Source organism: Equus quagga, chromosome 3 (genome assembly GCF_021613505.1).
Source record: "Equus quagga isolate Etosha38 chromosome 3, UCLA_HA_Equagga_1.0, whole genome shotgun sequence".
Classification (NCBI taxonomy): domain Eukaryota; kingdom Metazoa; phylum Chordata; class Mammalia; order Perissodactyla; family Equidae; genus Equus; species Equus quagga.
This window is the reverse complement of record NC_060269.1, coordinates 39,499,389-39,519,625: the sequence shown is the minus strand read 5'-3', so window position 1 is coordinate 39,519,625 and position 20,237 is coordinate 39,499,389. Positions and strand designations below refer to the sequence as shown.

At 33.0% G+C, this 20,237-nt stretch overlaps 1 protein-coding gene across 6 annotated transcripts in view; it reads left to right on the top strand.

The window, feature by feature from the left end:
* The window catches only part of FBXW7 (F-box and WD repeat domain containing 7), a 217,388-nt gene that overhangs the window by 176,724 nt on the left and 20,427 nt on the right, over positions 1–20,237 (top strand). For 4 of the 6 annotated variants that reach the window (XM_046656230.1, XM_046656228.1, XM_046656231.1 and 1 more), the window contains 2 exons: positions 11,785–11,867; positions 14,873–15,014. In XM_046656230.1, coding sequence (XP_046512186.1) covers positions 11,785–11,867; positions 14,873–15,014 — 225 coding nt within the window. Of the gene's footprint in view, positions 1–9,068; positions 9,369–11,784; positions 11,868–14,872; positions 15,015–20,237 lie in introns of those variants that run through there. The other 2 variants (XM_046656234.1, XM_046656232.1) reach the window with 2 other exon arrangements.

The window sequence follows — 20,237 nt, the reverse complement described above, 5'->3', positions numbered from 1 at the left end:
ATCACTCTGATGTACACTTTCTAGAGTAAGAACCTGGTCTGAATTACGTTTCCTACTGGCCTAGCACCAGTATGTAATATGTACTTAATAAATGTTTTTGAATGAGTGAAATAAGTTCAAGTCCATAGACTTTGATTTGTAACTAAAGTTTTAAAAGACTGGTTAAAGTTATCCCTTCTCATTTTGAATTCTTTTGGAAAATTTGTAAGATGCTTGAGAAAGATGCTATATTTTAAAGAGTGCAGTAGGGTTGAATCTGGACTTTATCTATCTGTTAGTCAAATATTTATAATTGGATATAATTATCAAAATCAGTAAGCCAACTAATAGAAGATCACAGAGTTGAGAATAACATGTATTTTACATTAAGCAGATCCTGGATAACTACGTGCTAGTGAGGGTGTACCTAAGGGTTGTACCTGAGGCTGTATTAAACTTTAGTTGAAGGCCTTTTCCAACCTTGAGATTCTGTGATTATGTTCTGGATTTCTTTGTTATCACAGAGGAGCAGTTCAAAAAAAGGTACCATGGGTAAAATACTTTCACCTCCAATAACTAAGGGTAACCATGTCTTTCACTATTGTAGACATTTGCTAAAATAAGGCTGGCAGATGCATTGACAGTCTATAGAGATCTGAGCCTAATTTCTCTCTTTCTTGAAAAGAATAAATTATCAAATGGAAAGATAAAATCAGAACATAGAAAGTGGAAGAGCAAGGAAATAGAGGTAAGATATAATAGATACCCCTTCATTCTTATAGAATTGGGTTACTAGACATAAAGGGTTTAGATTACTGCTTGGCACATGGTACAGACTAATTAAGTATTACCTGCTGTTCTAGTTCTCTTCCTTTTCCAAGTTTAGGAATCTTTTGGGATAGGTGCTGAGTTTGAGAGTTAGTTTGAGGTGACAAGTGATAAGAGAAATGGAAGAGTAACTGCTACATGAAAGAGTTGAAAAAGAGTTCAAATATAGTTATGCATTCTTTGTATCTCGAATTTCAGCAAGTGAGAATTTCTTTGTGAGTGGTCTTCAATTTAATATACATTTTTGAAAATATAAAAAATAATATAGACAAAGATATATACAGAAGTTGTGTTAAATTACTCCCGTTCTAAAACTCTTCTAATGACTTCACGTTGCACTTAGAATTAAATCCAAACTCCTGACCATTGCCTCCAAGATTCTCCATGATCTGGCACTTGGTTACGCCTCTGACTTCATCTTGTACCAGTCACTTCTCCCGACTCACAGGGCCCTTATTCTTGTGGATTACAGGCTCTACTCTATCATATTGACTTAAAAATTGTTTCCTGCGTGATGCCATTCAAAAGTAGCCACACTTCTCTCCTTACTTCTTTCATAGCACCCTATTTTATTTCTCTCTTAGAACTTAGCATTATATGAAATTATCTTGTTCATTTATTAGTTTATTCTATCTCCTCCTTCTCCCTGAATATAAACTATATGAGAGTAGAGAGCTCATCTGCATTGTTTGCCACGTTATGCTTAGTGCCTAGAACAGTTGTGAGCACATAGGAGGTACTCAAAAGGTTATACAAGTAACACTTGTTTATTAACAGATAAGGAAAAAGAGGGAAAATTTCTTATTAAGCCACTTAGGTGACCACTGTGAACACTTTTATATATTTATGTAAGCTTTCTCTATGCATGCAAACATACATACACACAAACACCCTTAAATATGTACATATATATTTTCAAAAGACCATACTTTGTATAATGTGTTTGAATCTCACATCCCTTCTACTTTACAGTAGCTCTTCCCTTGGTTCTGTACATGAGCAGTTTCTGTGACTTCAAAATGCTCTGGAGTGAAGTCTGTTCCTTAGAAGGAGGCTTTGGATCTGGGGGCTGGACGGGAAGGGCAAGGAGAGAAAGGGCGAAAGTGGAGCAAGACGAAGTACTTAATTTTCCAAGCAAGCTATGCATTTTTGAATAGCAGAGGTCACTTTGGCCACATGTTGGTGAAAATCAATGAATCATGGACCCGCCTACTGCCCTGAGTTACACTTTTTATTGTCTTTTCATGAAGCTTTTTGAGGAGTATAAAATTTGAATGAATGTTTGTTTAAGAAATCTCTTCTTTCTTCACCATTTCCCCCTATATTCAATAGTACAACCCAGTTGTATGTATGATTTCTGAGTACCTATTGAAACAGAAGGACCCCTTATTAGTCAGTGTTTGTAACTAAAATAGAAAGTCCACAGTCTTCACACCCACACAGTAAAGTTCTCCTTGTACAGAAAGATATATATTAGCTCTAAAATGGAAGAATGAGTCATGGCAGGAAGTACTTTTGAAGAAACCATTACTGGTAAGTTAAAGAATATTTGAACTGTAGTATTAAATATTTGAATTAGGAGATACAGTGCTAAATAAGTTATCCCTTAATGAACCTTACAAGATCAGTGACTACCAGAGGTCTTATACATGTTGTTAATCCTTCAAATTAATGATAAGTGGTATTTCCACATATATCTTAGGTCCACAAATGATAATTTCCTTCTTTTTCCTCAACATCTACCAAACTTCTTATAAACTTAGAAGCAAAACCGTATCTTTCATGAAATCTTCTCAGACAATTTAAATGATTTCTCCATTTTCTGACCTCCTAGACTACCCAATTTGGGGCTTGATATCTAGTCAAATATTCTTCTCTATTAATTTCTTGTCTTGCCAGTTGGATTTTAAGTTTCTTGGGGGAGGAGGTCATTGTAATGTTTTTATTTGTCATAAGTAGCATTTAGCAGATATTGGGATATAGTGATTATTTCTTAATTGATTGATTTATTTTAACCTAAATCTTTCTCTCACCTTTTCCCAGTCACCACGTCTTTGCCTCATATTTCCCACATATAGCAGAAGCATAGTTATATGGACCTACATAATCATCCCATGAACTGAATAATCAAGATTTAGTTGTAGTTTGCATAATTAATTGCTGTTTGCAAAATATAGCGTTTTTCCTTCTTTAGAAATGCCTGACTTTTTAAGCTCAACTTGAGCTGTCACATATCTAATACAAATCATTGAAAATTAAAAAGTAGTGAACTTGGGGGACCAGAGTCTAAGGTTCTAATATAGCTGTATAACCTTGAACAAGACACTTAATTCTCTACTTCATCTTTTTTCACCTGTTAATAAGTTATTATTTTATAGGGTATTTATAGGATATCTGTTATGTGCTGGGCATCTACAATGACCTCACAACGACTCTGTGAGTTAGGTTGGTAAGGTGGATGGTATTAGCATTACGTTTTTACAAATAAGAGAAAACTGGAGCTCATAAAGTTCAAATAACCCCCAGCAAGGTTACACTGTAATAATGGCAAAGCGGTGTTAAAACTCAGATTTCTCTGATTCCGAAACTCATGTTCATTCTACAAACAAAGGTGATTTCGATGATTTCCAAGATCCCTTCTAGTTCTAAACTCTATGGCTTCCTGCTATTAATGTTTTCTTGTTGATTCAGTAGATAGAACTTTTTTACTTTTTAGCCTTCAGCTTTTTTCTCAAAACTTTTTGGCCATGACTAATAGCTAATTTAAGAAATTATTCCAGAATTTTAAATAGTCCTTGAAAGTTTGTTTTAATACTAAAATACAAGATTGATATACCACACCTATAAAAAATTTTTCTTGTCAGGTAAATATATTTGAACATCACAAACAATAGCAGTAAATATGGAATTGGGTAAAGAAAGTAGAAGAAAGAATAGGGGTCTAGGCCTTACATGGAGGAAAAATTGATTTTATTCCTTCTCCATGTTAATTAAGTTCTTTCCTGGTCATATTTGCTGTTTTATTTTTTTTGAAATCAATCTCATTTTTTTTTATAATTTCCCTTGATATTTTCCTTACTTTACTGAAGGGATTACTATAAAATATTTATAGTTAGATTTTGAGAGGAAACTTAGAGATATGAATTCAAATTGTTTACTGGTAGTTTATTTTGAACTTGAAGCATAAGATGTAAAGATTAATTGCTTTCTAGATAAATCAGTATAAACTGCAGAGTGACTTACTAACTTTGTCAGATTATCGCAGGACAAGTGTCTGTTTGTGAAAAAAGTGCTGTAAGGAGTGTTTCGATGCTGTGTTAAGTCTCCAACAGCTCTATAACCATGTAAATTTTAGAAGAGCAAGCAAACAAAACTCCCATCTTCATTGTTTTCTTCTATGGCTGTGATAGATAGAACTCTTAACTTGCATTATTGTGTGAAACTCTGTATGTGTGTGTATTTATATATTGGTAGATACGTACGTTTACACATGTGTTTATCAGATCGCTAATTTGGCTCAATCTGAAGGGGTGAAGAAATCTGCTGCTTAGATTAACATTGCAATTTATTTGTGTCAAATCCTTGGGGGCTGCATTTTTGTAGAGAGAGTTATAAATACCCTAAACTTCAAAGAAAAGAAAAATTTACAAAACTACCAACCCTACAATTATAGTTATCTTAAAAATTTTTAAAGACCAGTCTGAGCTGTGGTATTTTGATTTATTGAGGTTAGGGTTTTGTATATTATCATAAGCACCCCCCCCCCAACAAGTTTATTTTAAACAAAGTTAAGTTATATATTACAGTATTTAGTGTTTGGGATTTTTTTTTCCTAATACAAGAGTATTTCAATATTTGTTTACTTGGACGGTAATTTCAAACTAAATATGGCTCACCTTGTTTCATTTTACGTATTCTCAAAAAGTTTTTAAAACTAATTTCACTGTGAATTGTAAGAGTCAGATGTGTATATATATTACCCTGTTCTCTGTCTTAAATTGACCATAAGTTCAATGGAGAAAGAAAAAAGTTTTCTTAATTATATACTATCCAATATCTGACACATAGTAGGTGCTAAATTAATGTGTAATGAATGAATAAATGTGGGAAATAGCTAATTGGTCAATACTGCTACCTACTTGCATTAGGGAGCATGTAGATGCTAGGCATGCATACTGTTTTAAATGATAATAACTGTGACAGGACAGGTTTATTAACTTGCCAATTTCAGTTGTGAACTTTTTAATAAGAACTCACATCCCAGAAAGTTAATGACAGCGGGTTAGCGAGATTTCAGAAAGTTTGTTTCAGTCTCAACATGCTTGGCATTCCTTTCTTTGATGTTGAAATTTTGAAACGTCTCTAATCTGCGTTCTGTGCTCAGGGCAAGACAGCTAACTGTGGTAGGTGATTTTCCTAGTGTAATATGAGAGTTAAGAATGTTGTCATGATAATAATAAAGAAAATCACCAACATGAGAATATAAACACGTTCTCCTACTATTATAAAATGGAAGTAAGTTTTTAAATGTTAGAGAGGTAATGAAAAGAACCAATAGTATTCATAGTCTCATCAACTAATTGTAATACACTAGATAGACTTTTTGGTACTAAGTATAACATATATTTATGCTTTAGAAAAATGAGGCAGTGTATGCTACTATTTGCTTGTATGAGTAGTTATTCAAAAATACGAATAATTTGTTACATATTGTTGTTTTACTATGTCTTAGAGTAAGGTGTGAACCTTCAAGGAGTAGATATGGAAGAAAGATGTATAAAAATAATGACAAGGAGGTATGGCAAATGCAATAATAGAAGAATATATTTAAAATGGAAATAATGAACTCTTGAGAGTCAAGGTGAGGAAAAGTCCTCTATTAATTACCCCTTCCTCTGTTGACACCATGTATAACAATACATACTTCTCCAAAGATACATGATTCAGTGAAGACTGTTTTACGGTTTATATTTTTCTCACTGTTTATATTTAGATTCATTTGTGTTTCTGCCCATAACTACAACTTGCCCCTCTAAAAACTTGGTCATCCCAACCAATTGCTCAAAAAGAGCCATTTCTCTTGTGCTAGCTCACAGACCAATCGTTCTCCTGCCGTTATTTCCCAAAGACTTAGATGCCTGGGGCAGTATATCTTCATAGCTTGGTGCTGTTTTTTGGGTTTCTTTCAAGTTATTGCCCTCATCCGTTCTTCTCATACACCTGTCTCAATGGAGTTGTGATCAGATGAGCATTGGATCTGAGTTACCAGATAAGCTATATCCCAAGACCTCATTGTCAGTCACTCCCTTAGAGATTTTCAGTAAGGCTTATAGGTTGTCCGTCAGCACAAGAAATAATTTTTTATAGAATGAGAAATTTATTGCCTAGCTGAAATTACAGGAAGATTTAGTTTGTTGTAGTGAAAATATATTTAATAATTGAGATATTCTAAAAATTTGGATGATAAACACAAGTGTTTTCTTAGCTATAGTGATTGACTAGCTAGCCTTTTCTGTGAACTTACTAGTTAACATTCTAGCCTAAAGCATAAAATATTTTTTTTGTAAACTTATTTAACATAGGTTATGGACTGATCTCAGGTTTAAAATGTTTCTGTCTACCATAGGATAAAATAGATAGATATTGATACACACACAAAGGCTTTTTCAGTATACTACTAAAAACTTAAATCTCTGAATAAAGTTTTAAACATCTGTGTTTTAGCCAAGACTCCCAGCAATAGGAATGTGAGAGTGATTTCATCTGGTTTGTTCATATATAGATTATGATGAAAGTAATATAATAGGTCACAATTTTCATTAGTAGTACTTCAGAGAATATTGAAAATCATCTATTTTATTCTGTTAATTTGAAGTCTAGTTAGAGACTTGGTTGACTAGCTTTGCTTGACAAATTCTTTTCTTCACAGTTTAAATTAACATTATCAACAAAATATTAGGGAGGATTGTTTAAATACTTGGGAAGGTAAAGTCGTCATGATGATTTATAAACATAAACATTCTGACTTAAAGGATAAACAAACTAATAAAAATCATTACCAAGTGGGAGCCATGCTAGATGGGGGATATGAGGTGGTGGAAGGTGTTTTCAATGTATGCTTTTTGTATATCATTTTGATTTTTGAACCATGTCAATACTTTGCCTATTCAAACAAACATGAGTATACATACCTACATATAAACACATTTGTGGGGATCAGGTTTTCCTGAAACTTCATAGGCATGCATAGGAGCCATGTAACTACAAGAACATTCCTTTGAATATACAAAATTAAGATATTTGCTTCTTTAAAGATGCTAAGTTTTGAGATGATGTCCCTGGTTTATTAAAGTTTGTTTGTGTCCTCCATTGAATAGACTTTATTTGAAAAGATTAGTTCAGCTAAAGATAGGACATGATTTCAGTTGAAGTCAAGGTATATACTGTTATATGACTGGCAGGTAGTCCATTTGTCCTCTGACAAGCTAGTTACCACTGACAAATTTTAGATGAAATTTCAGATGTTCATTTTACAATTAATTTCTTCAGATAGCCCACAACAGAGTCCAGGAAGGGGATCCTTTTCTTTTTTTTAATCCTGAGTCCTCTGAAGCCTTCAACAAAAGGGTTTGTGGGTCCATTCCTAACAGTTGGATTCTTTTTGCTAAGAGAAAGAGATTTCTTTTTCAAATGAACTTTCCTTTCAAGTAAGCTAATTGTTTATTTAGAAAACTAACTTCTGCTGGATACATGTACATATCATTTCTGAGGGTAAGAATTAATTTAAAAGCCAGGTAGGGAATTTTTAAAAAAGATAATAGACTTTATAATTTCCAGGAGAAGATCCAAGATGTACATCTTCATAAAATTTTAGATTATCTTCTTTCATTTATGTTTTAAAGTAAAAGACATTACACTGACTTAATGTCTTAGTTGTAAAGGTAAACATTTATTTTTAAAATTATGATACTACTTGATGCAGTATTTAAAACCATTTTCCTAACAAAAGTCATTTATTACCATAGCAGAGAGTTTTAATATGTAGTAAATCTAAGTAATATTTCTTTTTTCCTGAAGAAACTTTCTTTTAAGTACTTAAATAACTATGGGCACACAGTTTACTTGTAATAAAGAATGTTAATGGGGAGGGTAGGAATTAATTAACTAGACCCTTAATAATGGGGCTTTCTAGTCCAAAGAATCTCATAATTGCCTCAGAAGCTAGTTGTGTAGCAAGTTGCAAGGTGAAATATGTAGATTTGTGTAGTAGTCATTCTAAGAAAAAGATTGCCTTCAGGCAAACTTTGGTACCTTTGTTATTATGTAAAATGCCTTTTTAATGATAAAGAATACACATTGTTAGTAGAATTTTGAAAGTAGAAATCCAGTGCCTCCTGTTTATTCAAGATTACATTAGCAATAAGGGTAAGACTCTCCAGTAAGCACAGCTTTTGCTCCCTTTGGAGAAATAGAACCTTTCAGCCAAACTTTATACACCTAGTGCTAGTTTGTTAATCTTAAAAAGATATTCTCATGATTACTAAGGATTGATGAAGTATGTGGTAATTGTCTTAGAAACTATGTTTTAAACGAATGAAATGGAAAAGCATAGGGAATATTTTCAGTAAATTTTGATATAAGAAATGTACAGGTTGAAATATAGCTTATTACATAATTTCTGCAAATGCCATATGCTCCAAAGTGGTTTACTTTATTTTAAATCCTCCTGAAGAATATTTAATTTATTCCTTTGGGATTGCCCATTTTGTACCATCCAAGCTACTTGAAAAATCTGATCAGTGTGTGCCAGGACTGCAATAGGATAACAGTTAGTGAAAATAGCCTGCTTTGCTTCTGTTGGGAGGACCGTATGAAAATATATTCCATTTTCAAAATGTTTCTGAAAGGACTTATTTGTGGAAATGATGCTTGCCATTTAAAACTCTTCGAAAATGCAGGTTTTACAAAATACAAAAATAATCTCCTGAAAGTTTGAGAGGGGAGTGGGGGCTGTTGTGTGGGGGCGGTCTCATTTGCTGCCCATATCCTCCCTCTGTTCAGTGCGTTGTGTGCTTACGGGTTCCCTGGAGCGGATCACCATATAATTGATGTGCAGTCTGCATTGCTGAATCCTGGACTGCACCATTCTGTGTTCAAGGGAAGATGTAATCTGATCCCTCTGCTGCTGAGGGAGGAATCTGTTCAGTCAAGGCTTTGACAGGGCATAGTCTCCTCCAATAATCTTCTCGGTTCTCTCTCATTATTCCCTCGAGTTCTCCTCAGTCAAGCTGCATGTATGTATGTGTGTCCCGAGAAGCGGTTTGATACTGAGCTGCGTTTGCCTTTACTGTGGAGTTTTGTTGCCGGTTCTGCTCCCTAATCTTCCTTTTCTGACGTGCCTGAGCATGTCCACATTAGAATCTGTGACATACCTACCTGAAAAAGGTTTATATTGTCAGAGACTGCCAAGCAGCCGGACACACGGGGGCACAGAATCACTGAAGGGGAAAAATACAGAAAATATGGGTTTCTACGGCACACTGAAAATGATTTTTTACAAAGTAAGTAATCTGTTTTCTTCCTGTGTTGTATGATTGTGTGTGTGTGCCTGCCTGAGAAGGAAAATCTGTATCATCAGAGATGGCTGCAGTATCCTCTAATTTTGGTGGGTGGCTGGATGTCTGGTATTCTGTTTTATATCGTGAATGTAAGCAAATAATGGAAAGACAACGTGAGCTGTAAAAAGCTTTAAATTTAAAATAAAATGTGTATTTTAATCTGAGGATTTTTCACTAAAAATATGTTCAGACTTTAAAACCGTGGCTCCATCAAATGCTGACCTGGAAATACTCTATCCTTAGTTGGCTTTTAGTGAAGCTTTTGCCTTTAATTTTTCTATACCTTGTACATATATATATCACTTTTTTCTTTAGTTGACTTTTTTAAAGTGTAGAATCTCTAGAATGTTTGGGATTTATATTTAAAGAGGTCATATTTACTTTCTGCGCCCCTTGAAAAATTGCAGAATTAATTTTTGCTTCTAAAGTCAGTATTTTCAGTAAACAACATAATATTTAAAAGACTTGTATAGTCATTCAGAAAGTACTTTATATCATAAAATATTTTAAAGATAAAAATTTTTTCTCAGTTGTTCCCCTGATAGGTATTTTGGGTGTTTTTATTCATTGAAGGATTTCTAAGATGGAAATAAAGTTTGCTTTTAGTGGCAAATGACATTTGCATCAATGTATTTACAAGATATCCAGGGAAGTTCTGAAAACCAGTATTATAAACTTAATTAGAATGAATATCAAAGTTTCTCATAATAATTTTGAAAATAAGAATCTGTGGAAGTTATTAAAAAAAACCCCAAGATTTTTAAGGTTATCTGTACTGACTGACCTTCCCGATGGATACATTTGTGTTTATGTATGCATGTGTGTCTATAATTTATATACATGCCAGCACGTGGCTACCTATGTATTAAAGCTTTTATATTTATTTTTGCTTTTTATTAAAATTATTTGAAGAAAGAAAATAATAGTCTTTGAGAGGAATCACTTTAAAACGATGTAATGAGTACAGAAACTTCTGAAGGGTAGAAATAAGACCAATTCCATTTCTTTCCAGTAGGTATTCATGAACTAAGGTATAAATTGTGGATGAGCTTGTCGTACCCTCACCTCTAGCCCTTAATATCGTAAGATCATCCCTGTATTTTGGAAGACTTTCTTCATTATGATAAAAACATGGTCTATATTATCCAGAGTATGGTTCAAAAAGATTTTTAGAGTCTTGTTGGTTCTCTTTAGTATTTATAGTGTAGCATGCTGTGTTATGCTGATGTTCCCACGTGAGGCAATAGGTAAGAAAATAAGACTGCTGCAAAGCAAGGATTTTCACCTTATTAGAAAAATGAGGATAGCTATCTATCACTCTCGGGTTTTTCCCCCTGTAATTTTCAATAATACAGTGATTAATTAGCAGACACAAATCTGAGAGGGGTTGTTGAAATAGGAAAAGTTGAATCTTATCAGATCTTATTTTCTAGTTTTATAATATATGTATAGTTAGATGACCTCAGTTAACCGTTCGTGAAGTATAAAAAATAAATATTTTAATATTGATGTAGACAAAATGCAATTCTGAATGTATTTACAGTATTGCATATATATAGCATAATGAAATACCCTACAAAGATGCATAACTCTTTCTTTTTAAATCTTTTTGTTGTTGTTGCTTTTCAAGTTAGGATATTTTGTCCTGAGTGAGTATCTGTCAGTAGAGTTATAGTCTGTGTAAATATCAGTTGATGGCTTTTTTCCCACCTTTATTATACCATCTCTAGATTTCTCTCTTATTACAGATTTACTTTTTTACTGTCCTCATTGCCCATATTCATTGCTTCATGCCTCATAATTACTTTTCAAGATCATTTTATTTATGTTGTTCCCTTTACTCTTTTATAGTAATATGTATTTTAAATTCAGTTACTGTTACTGCCATTCTGATTTTGAAATTTTGAATTTTGTTGTGTATTTTATCTTTCTTAAAATACGTTTTTAAAGGAAAATGAAGATCAGTTAAGGAAGGCATGTTAAATATGGTTCTTTCTGAGTGGATTAACATGACATTTTCCACTATGTTGGTTCTTAAACTGGAAAACGTGAAACGTATATTACTCTCAAGGAGTATATATGATGGATATCAATTTTTAAATCATCATGCAGTGTTCTTCTGGACAAAATATTAGGGGGAAAAATTCACCTTTCCAGTCTTGTAAAGAGTAAAATGAAGTAGAACTAATAGAAGAAACTATGAAACATATATTTTCTATATTAATTAATTATGCCTAATTAATGTAGGCATAAGAAAATTTAAGAATTTTTTCAATATTACTGATGCTAACATTAAGATTTGATAGTTGGACAGGTGTTTTTTTTTTTTTAAACATATCTTATTTGTTTTACCTTATAGATGAAAAGAAAGTTGGACCATGGTTCTGAGGTCCGCTCTTTTTCTTTGGGAAAGAAACCATGCAAAGTCTCAGAATATACAAGGTAATATGAAGTATAATCATTGATTCCCTCATGATTCTCATGTTTCTTTAAAGAGTTGATGATTCTAAAAGCATTTCTTCCAGTTTATTCTCATAGAACTATAATGTCTCTAGTACTGTTGACTGTTTAACACATTTTGAGATGACTGAAAATTGGGAAATATATCATTTTAAATAAGGAGAAGAATGACTACCATTATAGCTTTATATTTTGTTGCTAATACATTGAAGTAAGACACAAGCAGAAGTTCTCCTATCAACAATTTTTAAATCACAATTTTTAAGGAATTCTAAAAAGTAAATTATCTTAAAATGTGAACATATGAGCAAATGTATCTTGTTCCTATAGCAACAGCTGTTCTGGGGTGGATATTTATATATGCAAAATTGAAGATACATTTATTAGCAGTGAAATAAACCTCACAATTACTAATTAAATCTTATTTTATGAAATTACTGTGTTAGAAATCCCCTTTTATTTGCTTGGTAGGTCTTATGTTTTTAACACATACATTTCTACACCAGTAGCATAGTTTCCATAACAACTAAATACAATTGTAGTCTTGTTTCCTCCACCATTCCATCATTTTTGGATTTTGCATCAGTATAAAACTTTTCCCACTCTCACGCTAATTAGGCTAACTTCAGCACAATATCTATTACCCAGCTAATTAAAAATGCCTTTGGATGTCATTTGGAATGTGGTGTTTTAAAATTTAAATGACAAAAAATATCTTAAGAGCTTTTTTTGGTCTTTTTTGTATAATTGTCACTTCTTCAAATAACTGAGTGAAAGTTAGCTATAGAAGCCATAAGAATTTCATGGTGGTGACATTTCTTCTTTTTTCCCTACATATTTTGATTTAGAGTTATTTTTATTCTATAAGATGCAGTAAAATTAACATTGCTCAGACCTAAGTTTTTGTGATTGAACATTGTTACAGATTACATCTTTTTTTTTCAGGGAAACAGTTTATATTTTTTTTATTTCATTCAGTTGTGGAAAATATTTCTTTCAAATGCTCTTTTGTGAAATATAGAAACAATGATTAGAGTAGTTTTATATGAAAAGAATGCAGAGATGAAACGGAAGAGAAAAATGAGGCTATCTTTTAGTTATTCAGGAAATGCTTTTTGTGTGATTTTTCCCATGTTAACTGTCCCCCTCCCTCTTACTTAACCCCTTGCCTTTTGACAATTTCACTCTTTTGGCACTTCCACGAGAGGATGTTGAGTGATAGACAAGTGAAACTATTCACTTCATTTTTGCTTTTTCCTTCTGGTGTTGATAAAGTATTTCTTGGATGAGAAAGTTGAGTTTAATGTTAAAAATGTACTCTTTTTTTTAATGTATAGAAAATGTCAAGCATATTGGTCTTCTATTAATATACCAGGACAAACATATTAAATTGTTCAGTTGTTTTTAAGGCAGCTTATAAACGAATGCTGAATTTTTACTACAAAACACATTAAGTAAAATTTGTCTTTAGTTGCTCACTTTTTATTTTGAGAAAGCACCTGAAAAGGTGAAAATTTTATTTTTAGCCTTTTAACATATAATCTTACTAAACAGCATATTGATTTCCATGTCTTTTTGGAGACATTGTCAGTATATATTTGATGTTTTAAAATTTCTTTGACAGATTTTTCTAATAATAAGATGAAACTATGATTCTCCATCATTTTTTATTAGAAAATTTAAGTTATAAGCACATCCTTTTTCGTTTTGGAGAAGAAAATAGAGCTTACCTTTGAAATTTAATAGAAGAAAAAATAGATTTAATTGTTGATTGTTAGAGATTGTCTTAGATGTATGATGTTAAAAGATTTAAATGTGGTACATATGAAGATTTTTCTGTAAAATCTAGTGACTGAGATACATTTTTTAACAAAATAATGAGATACGCTGGACAGAAAAGAATGGGGGAGTTGTTTCATAAGTAACTTATCAGAGCTTGATATTCAACTATTAGGTTACAATTTGTATGTTCTTTGGATTTAGAACACTTTATTATCATAACTCAATAAATTGAAGATTGTTTTACAAGTGTAGTTTTGTTAACTGAATCTTCCTGCTCCTTTTTTTAAATGTCTCTAAAATAGAAATATTCAGTATTTACCTTGAGTTTAAATAATTTAATTAGATATTGAAATTAGAAAGTTAAGTTTACTATATTAGTAACATAGTTATAACTTTTTTTTCTCCTATTAAGTAGTCATTTTTAGGAGAGTTGGACAATTTTAGAGATAGATCATCTAGACTTACTCCCTCATTTTACTAGTGGCAGAACTGAATTTCAGGTTTGTTTGTTTTAACTGTCAGAAAGTTTGTTATTGGATAAAAGTGATTAGATCTCATTTTTATTTAATTTTGCACATAATAAGTTCTCAATACTTAACCTGTTTTGAGTAAATACATTTCTAATCAAGGCTTGTTCCTGTCAAATATTGTCTAGACTAAGCTTTATAAATAAAAATAGAAAATGGGAGAGAAATAGACAAATATTATAAACAATTTAGAAGGCATCTGGGGCAAACTTAAGGAATAATGTGACTAGTGAAATGTTCAAAACATTTGAACATGCTACTTCTACATCTGAATTTTTTAAAACAGAAGTCTCACACTCCTTTTTATAAAGGAAATTTAAACTCTAATTGAATTATGTCACTGAAGACCAGTCATCAGAGAAGTAGAACCTGTGTCTTCTAAGGAAGTATTTTAACATTATTTGTATGTATCAACAATTTGCAGTTTTGCCATAGAGATTTTCTGTCATTTGGTTGCAATTAGCATTACTGGGATAATAACAGGTGGTTGTGTGGGAGGGAGGAAACTTACTCTAAGAATAGCAGAATAGGTTTTGTGTAGCCTTGCTCTCTGGAAATAAGCAAATAAAAATAATTCGATTGATGTTTGGAATATGCCAGATCATCATTCTTATTAAATTAGAGCTCATTATTCTTAATAAATATCTATCTTTGCTTCCACTCTTGTATTTTTTATAGTACTACTGGGCTTGTACCATGTTCAGCAACACCAACAACGTTTGGAGACCTGAGAGCAGCCAATGGCCAAGGACAACAACGACGCCGAATTACATCTGTCCAACCACCTACAGGCCTCCAGGAATGGCTGAAAATGTTTCAGGTGACTTGTCTAAACACAGTACTTGAAATGCCTCACTTAATTGCTGCAAAAAATAAGGGATTATTCAGCCGTGAAAAGGAACTGTTACATGCTACACCATGGATGAACCTTGAAAACATTATACTAAGTGAAAGAAGCCAGACACAAAAGGCTGTATATTGTGTGATTATATTTTTATGGAATATCCAGAAAAGGCCAGTCCATAGAGACAGAAAGGAGATTAGTGATTGCTAGGCAGTGGAGGGTGGGGAGCTTGGGACTAACTGCTAATAGGTTAAATTTAAATTTAAATTTCTTTTGGGGTGATAGAAGTGTTCTGGAATTGGATAGTGGTGACAGTTGAACAGGAAGATTGGTGTGCTGGGACCACTGAAGTGTACATTTTAAATGGTGAATTTTATGTTATGTGAAGTATATCTCAATAAAAAATGCTATTAAAAATAAGGGAGCTCATTTTAATTTTTAAGTGTATTAAGATAGTCCGATGCTTATTCTCTGTAAGTGTGCTTTTGCATTTTTTATTGCTTTTTAGATAATAAGACCTTTCTTCCTTTTCTCCTTCATGTTTGGGTTTCTGGGGTTGCTGAATGTATCTGTTTTCTAAACTGCATTGCTTGGAAGTTAAGCATTTAGGAGTAATGTAAGACTCTGCTGATTAGTCACTGTCGGTAACTTACCATCACTATTACCCTGGTAACCTCCAAGAGTTGAGGCAGCTCCTTTTCATCAGTGCGGTGCTTGTGTGTGGCTTATTGAGCCCAAATTCTGATTGCTGCATTTTACTAGCATTTAAATTCTTTCAGAGTTTACTCAGAAGATTGGCTACAAGCAAAGCTTGAATATTATGAATTTTATAACTTGTGATAGTGATATTAAATTGATTTATCTCTTCTTCTAGTGAGATAATGCATATAAATCAAGTATTTAGTACGGATTAAACACTCGCTTAATTATTCTTTCTAAATAGTAAATAATGTAAATTATGTAAAGTGAAGGTAGCTCTGATATTAGCCACTATGCTAAAATGTAAAATGAATGTATTTCCTTACATCTGACTGCTTGTTTGGTGGTATTTTATGAAGGCTAAGGGAATAATGGTTGAAGAAGAAGATACTTTATGTGACTTTATTTGATAGTTCAGATTTTTAAGATGTCTGTTTATGTAAATCTTAATATTTTAAATACCTGGGCAAAAATTAAATAGATGTCCCAATTTTATTCTTCTGTAGCTGAAACACTCACTTGAAGCAATGTTGCTTTTAAGTGGATTTTAAGAAGTGTTTTGTACCCTTCACATGATTTCAGAGAAACTAGGATAATCTCTTTTTGGTCGCTAACTGAAAGGTTATAGCAGCGGTTTTCCTTTGGTTGTTACAACTGAGGGGGCTGGGATGCAGGACACGCCTGGCATCTAGTGGGTGGAAACAGTGTAAAGGACAGCCTCCATAACAAACAGTCATCTCGACCAAAATGTCAGCGATGCTGAGGGTGAGAATCTATGGGTTAGAAGAATGAAAGTTGTATTTTACCATTATTATAGCGTTATAAACTACTGTAATTACAAAGAACTTCTTTTTTCATTTTCGTAGCCATTTGTTGATTAAATTTACTTTTCCCCACGGATTATTTCCTCACCTTCCAGTTCTTTTACCTCAGGTTCATGATTTTGTTTTTAATTTTAGTTAATTTTTTCCTATGCATGCCTCAGAATTCTAAGTTTTTTGTCACATCTTTTTAAAAAGAAATCTATCCATCAATAAGAGGTGAAAATAGAACTCAGACATTTATACAGTCTAAAAGAATACTTTAAAGATTTTTATCACCTGAGTAAGCCAAGAAGATGGGACTGTGCGTGTGTGTCATGCTTGCACAGCATATAATGTGAGCACATGGCACTTGGAGTAGTCCAGAAGCTGATTTCATATCATTTTTATAAGAAAATACCAACATGATCGAAAATTACACTATTAGCAATAGTTTTATCATCATTGTAGATAGCCTCCAAAATGTTTATTTTATGTGGAAAGCTTTATTTTTTATCAGAAAGTAGTCCAGAGTGAGATTTATTTTGTATGTGGTATGGGCCCATTTTTCCCAATGTTTTAGTGTACCGAAATACTCTTTGCTAGCTATTTTGCTTTTTTCCCAATTTTAAGAGAACTCTCTCAAATATTGATCTATAGTAGGAGACATTTGTGCTTTGTTTTGCAGTGAGCGTGTTTGGGTAGTCCTTTGTACCAAGTTTACTTGTTTAGCTCGTGCATGCTTCTCTTAATGAAATGTCCACGTTACCACATACTGTCTGTCATCAAATCTGAGATACCATAGATTATTAGATGCATCCCAATTTCAGAAATGCTAATTGTGGGGAAAAAAGACAAAAACCCAGTTTCTTAGAATTAATGAGATTCAATAAACTGAAAAATACTAGGCTAGCTTTTGTTCTGTAAAAGGGCCCATTCGATTGCTTTTCATGAGAAGTAGATGTGGTGAAGAAAACTTGTTCTCATTTGATAGGAACAGCATGTAGAATTACCCCTGCAGGTATAGTACTATATATATTTTGTCCGATAAATATTCTGTAGCAAAGAAATTTACTTGCAACAAAAAGTCAACTAGACAAGTAGATCAGGAGCTTAATCCTTTGAGTACCACGTCTGTCTCTGACACACCCAGGGCCTCATTGTTGTGCGCTGCCCTTAATTTTCAGGGCTGGTGCCAAAGTAACTAGCAATGAATCACTTACCTAAAGGCTTACAGTGCTTTAATGCCTAACTTGTAGAGAGAAAATTTCATAGTAAAGTGGGGGAGTCGTGAGTTGACCTATGTGGTATAGTTGAGGGATAATTAAACTGGCATGATTTCTACATATATGCTGTGGGGGCATTTAATGATGATTTTTCTGTTGTGTAACAAGCAAAATGAGAGAGCTTATCCCCTTACTATTCTGCTATTGCTCCTAAGGCAGTGATACAGCACTGTTTTTGTCCAGCTCCATTTCTATTCTGACAAAGTACTCTGTACTCAATTTATAAATTGAATGAGAACAAATGATACACCATTTTGGATAAAGGGAAATTGAAACAGAATGCCATGCAAGGTAGAAGTGCAAATTAAAAACAAAACAAAAAAACCAAAATTTGTGTACTGTTTGAATTTTCAGTAGCCGTTGATTATGCTTTTTTGGCAGCCAGATTGATGCTTCAGATTGTTAATTTTGGGGGAGAGGATTGGTCATTTTTTGTTGTTGTTTATGACATTTGAGTGTTAATACATGGTTTTTCACTTGAAAATTTTAGACTAGATAAAGATACCAATAACATTAACATTTTCTTATGTTGAAATTTATATTCAGAGGCATCCTGATATAAAGAGAAGCACATATGGCCTAGAAGAAAAAGCCCTTAGCACATATTCCGGCTTTGTCTTTTAATAACTGGGTAATTTAATTGATATTATGTAACTACTCTTGTCTTTATTTTCATTATCTGTAAAATAAATATAACATTAAAAATTGTCAAAAGGGAGAAAACATGTAAATGTGCTTAGAGCTATATTTGGAAATATAATAGAGAGTCAATAAATGTTAGTTTCCTCTCAGTCAAGAAATAGCCTTTGTGAGCCTCAGTTTTCTCAGGTCTAAAAAGGGGCTATTAACACTAGCTTCATACAAATGTTATTAGCTTAGCATTCTTAGGATTATTTTAACCAAAGCATATTTGCATTGCATTAAAACTATGAATGTACTTTGAAAATACCTGTTATACTCAAAATATTTTTTAAAATGATAAAGTAGAAAATACTTCTGTGTTTTGAAATTAAAAGTGGAATAAAAACTACCCTATTGAAGGATTTAATCAAGTTTCATGCTAACTCTTAGAAATTGTACATGTTTTCTAATTTATTTTATTTAGATCTTTTTTGTTTGCTAGTTAATAAAATATTAAAACAGGATAGTGCCAGAAGAAGATGAGTTCAGTATTACTTTGCAGTTGTGTTTGAGACAGTATGATCAAGAAACTCTGTTGTGTGAGGAAGAGTTGAAGAAAGTCATGTATTTAGCCAGAGAAGACTAAGGGAAAATGTTGAATCTTTCTAACATTTTGAAGACTTTTATATAAAAGTAGAATCAAGCTGATTCATGGTTTCTTCAGAAAACAAAACCTAGATTGTACTGTTTGAGTCAGATTTTGGTGTAAGTTGAACTGAACAATTAGAGCTGACCTATGTAGAATGGGAGAAAGTAACTGCTCCAATCCTGGAACTTTTCAAACAAACTAGATAACCATCTACTGGAGGTACTAGAGAAGTTACTTCTGTACCACGTGAATTCAGACGCAGTACTGCCCAAAGTCATAATCCTGCCCAAAGTCATAAAATATACTCTGAATGGGAAACTGAGGATCCATCAGCCTAATAAACAGTGCTTGTTTGTGAATCACCTGCATCAATACTAGATGAGTTTTTTATCTAAAACATAAAATGTCCTTGGTCGCACCTTCACTACTGAGTCAGACTCTTTGATGGTGGGTTTTAGGACTGTGTTTCTTGCACTCCTCAACTAGCATTTGGGAACCACTGGTCTGGACCAAGCTCCTCGTCCGTCATACAGGTGGGGTGGGTCTCTGAGACTCAGAGTAATTAAGCGACTTCCATGTGCTTTCACTGTGAGTTTACTGGTGAAACCTGGGCCCCTGATTACAGTTCAGTACTCCTTCTGCTTTTCTCCACTACCTGTATTCTCTAATTACCTGAAATAAAATACCACTTTCATGGGGAATTTTCAAGTTTACATTTGCAATTTTGTCCAAAAATTAAATTTTGTTTCTCTTCATCTTTTCAGAATTTGGAATGTTTTTTCTATCCCTTTCACTATATTCCCATATAACTTTGCCATAAAAGACCAAAGGAAGATGCTTTTTTCTTGTCCAAGACAACTATATTCAGAACAGTAAACAAGTATTATCAGAATTATCCAACTCTTCTGCGGATAAAGACACTAAGTCCTGCAGAGGTTAAATTGTAACCTAATTAGTGGCAGTGTCTCCTCCAAAAGTTAGATTTCCTCATCCCCAATTCAATGCTCTTTCCACTATTCCTCACTAAAGGCTGATGTGGCCTATTGTTATTTTGTTTTAATACGGTCATTACCTGCAAGGTTTTCAAATTAATACATACTTCCCTCGCTGCTAAACCATGTATGTATACAAAATTTGGAACCAG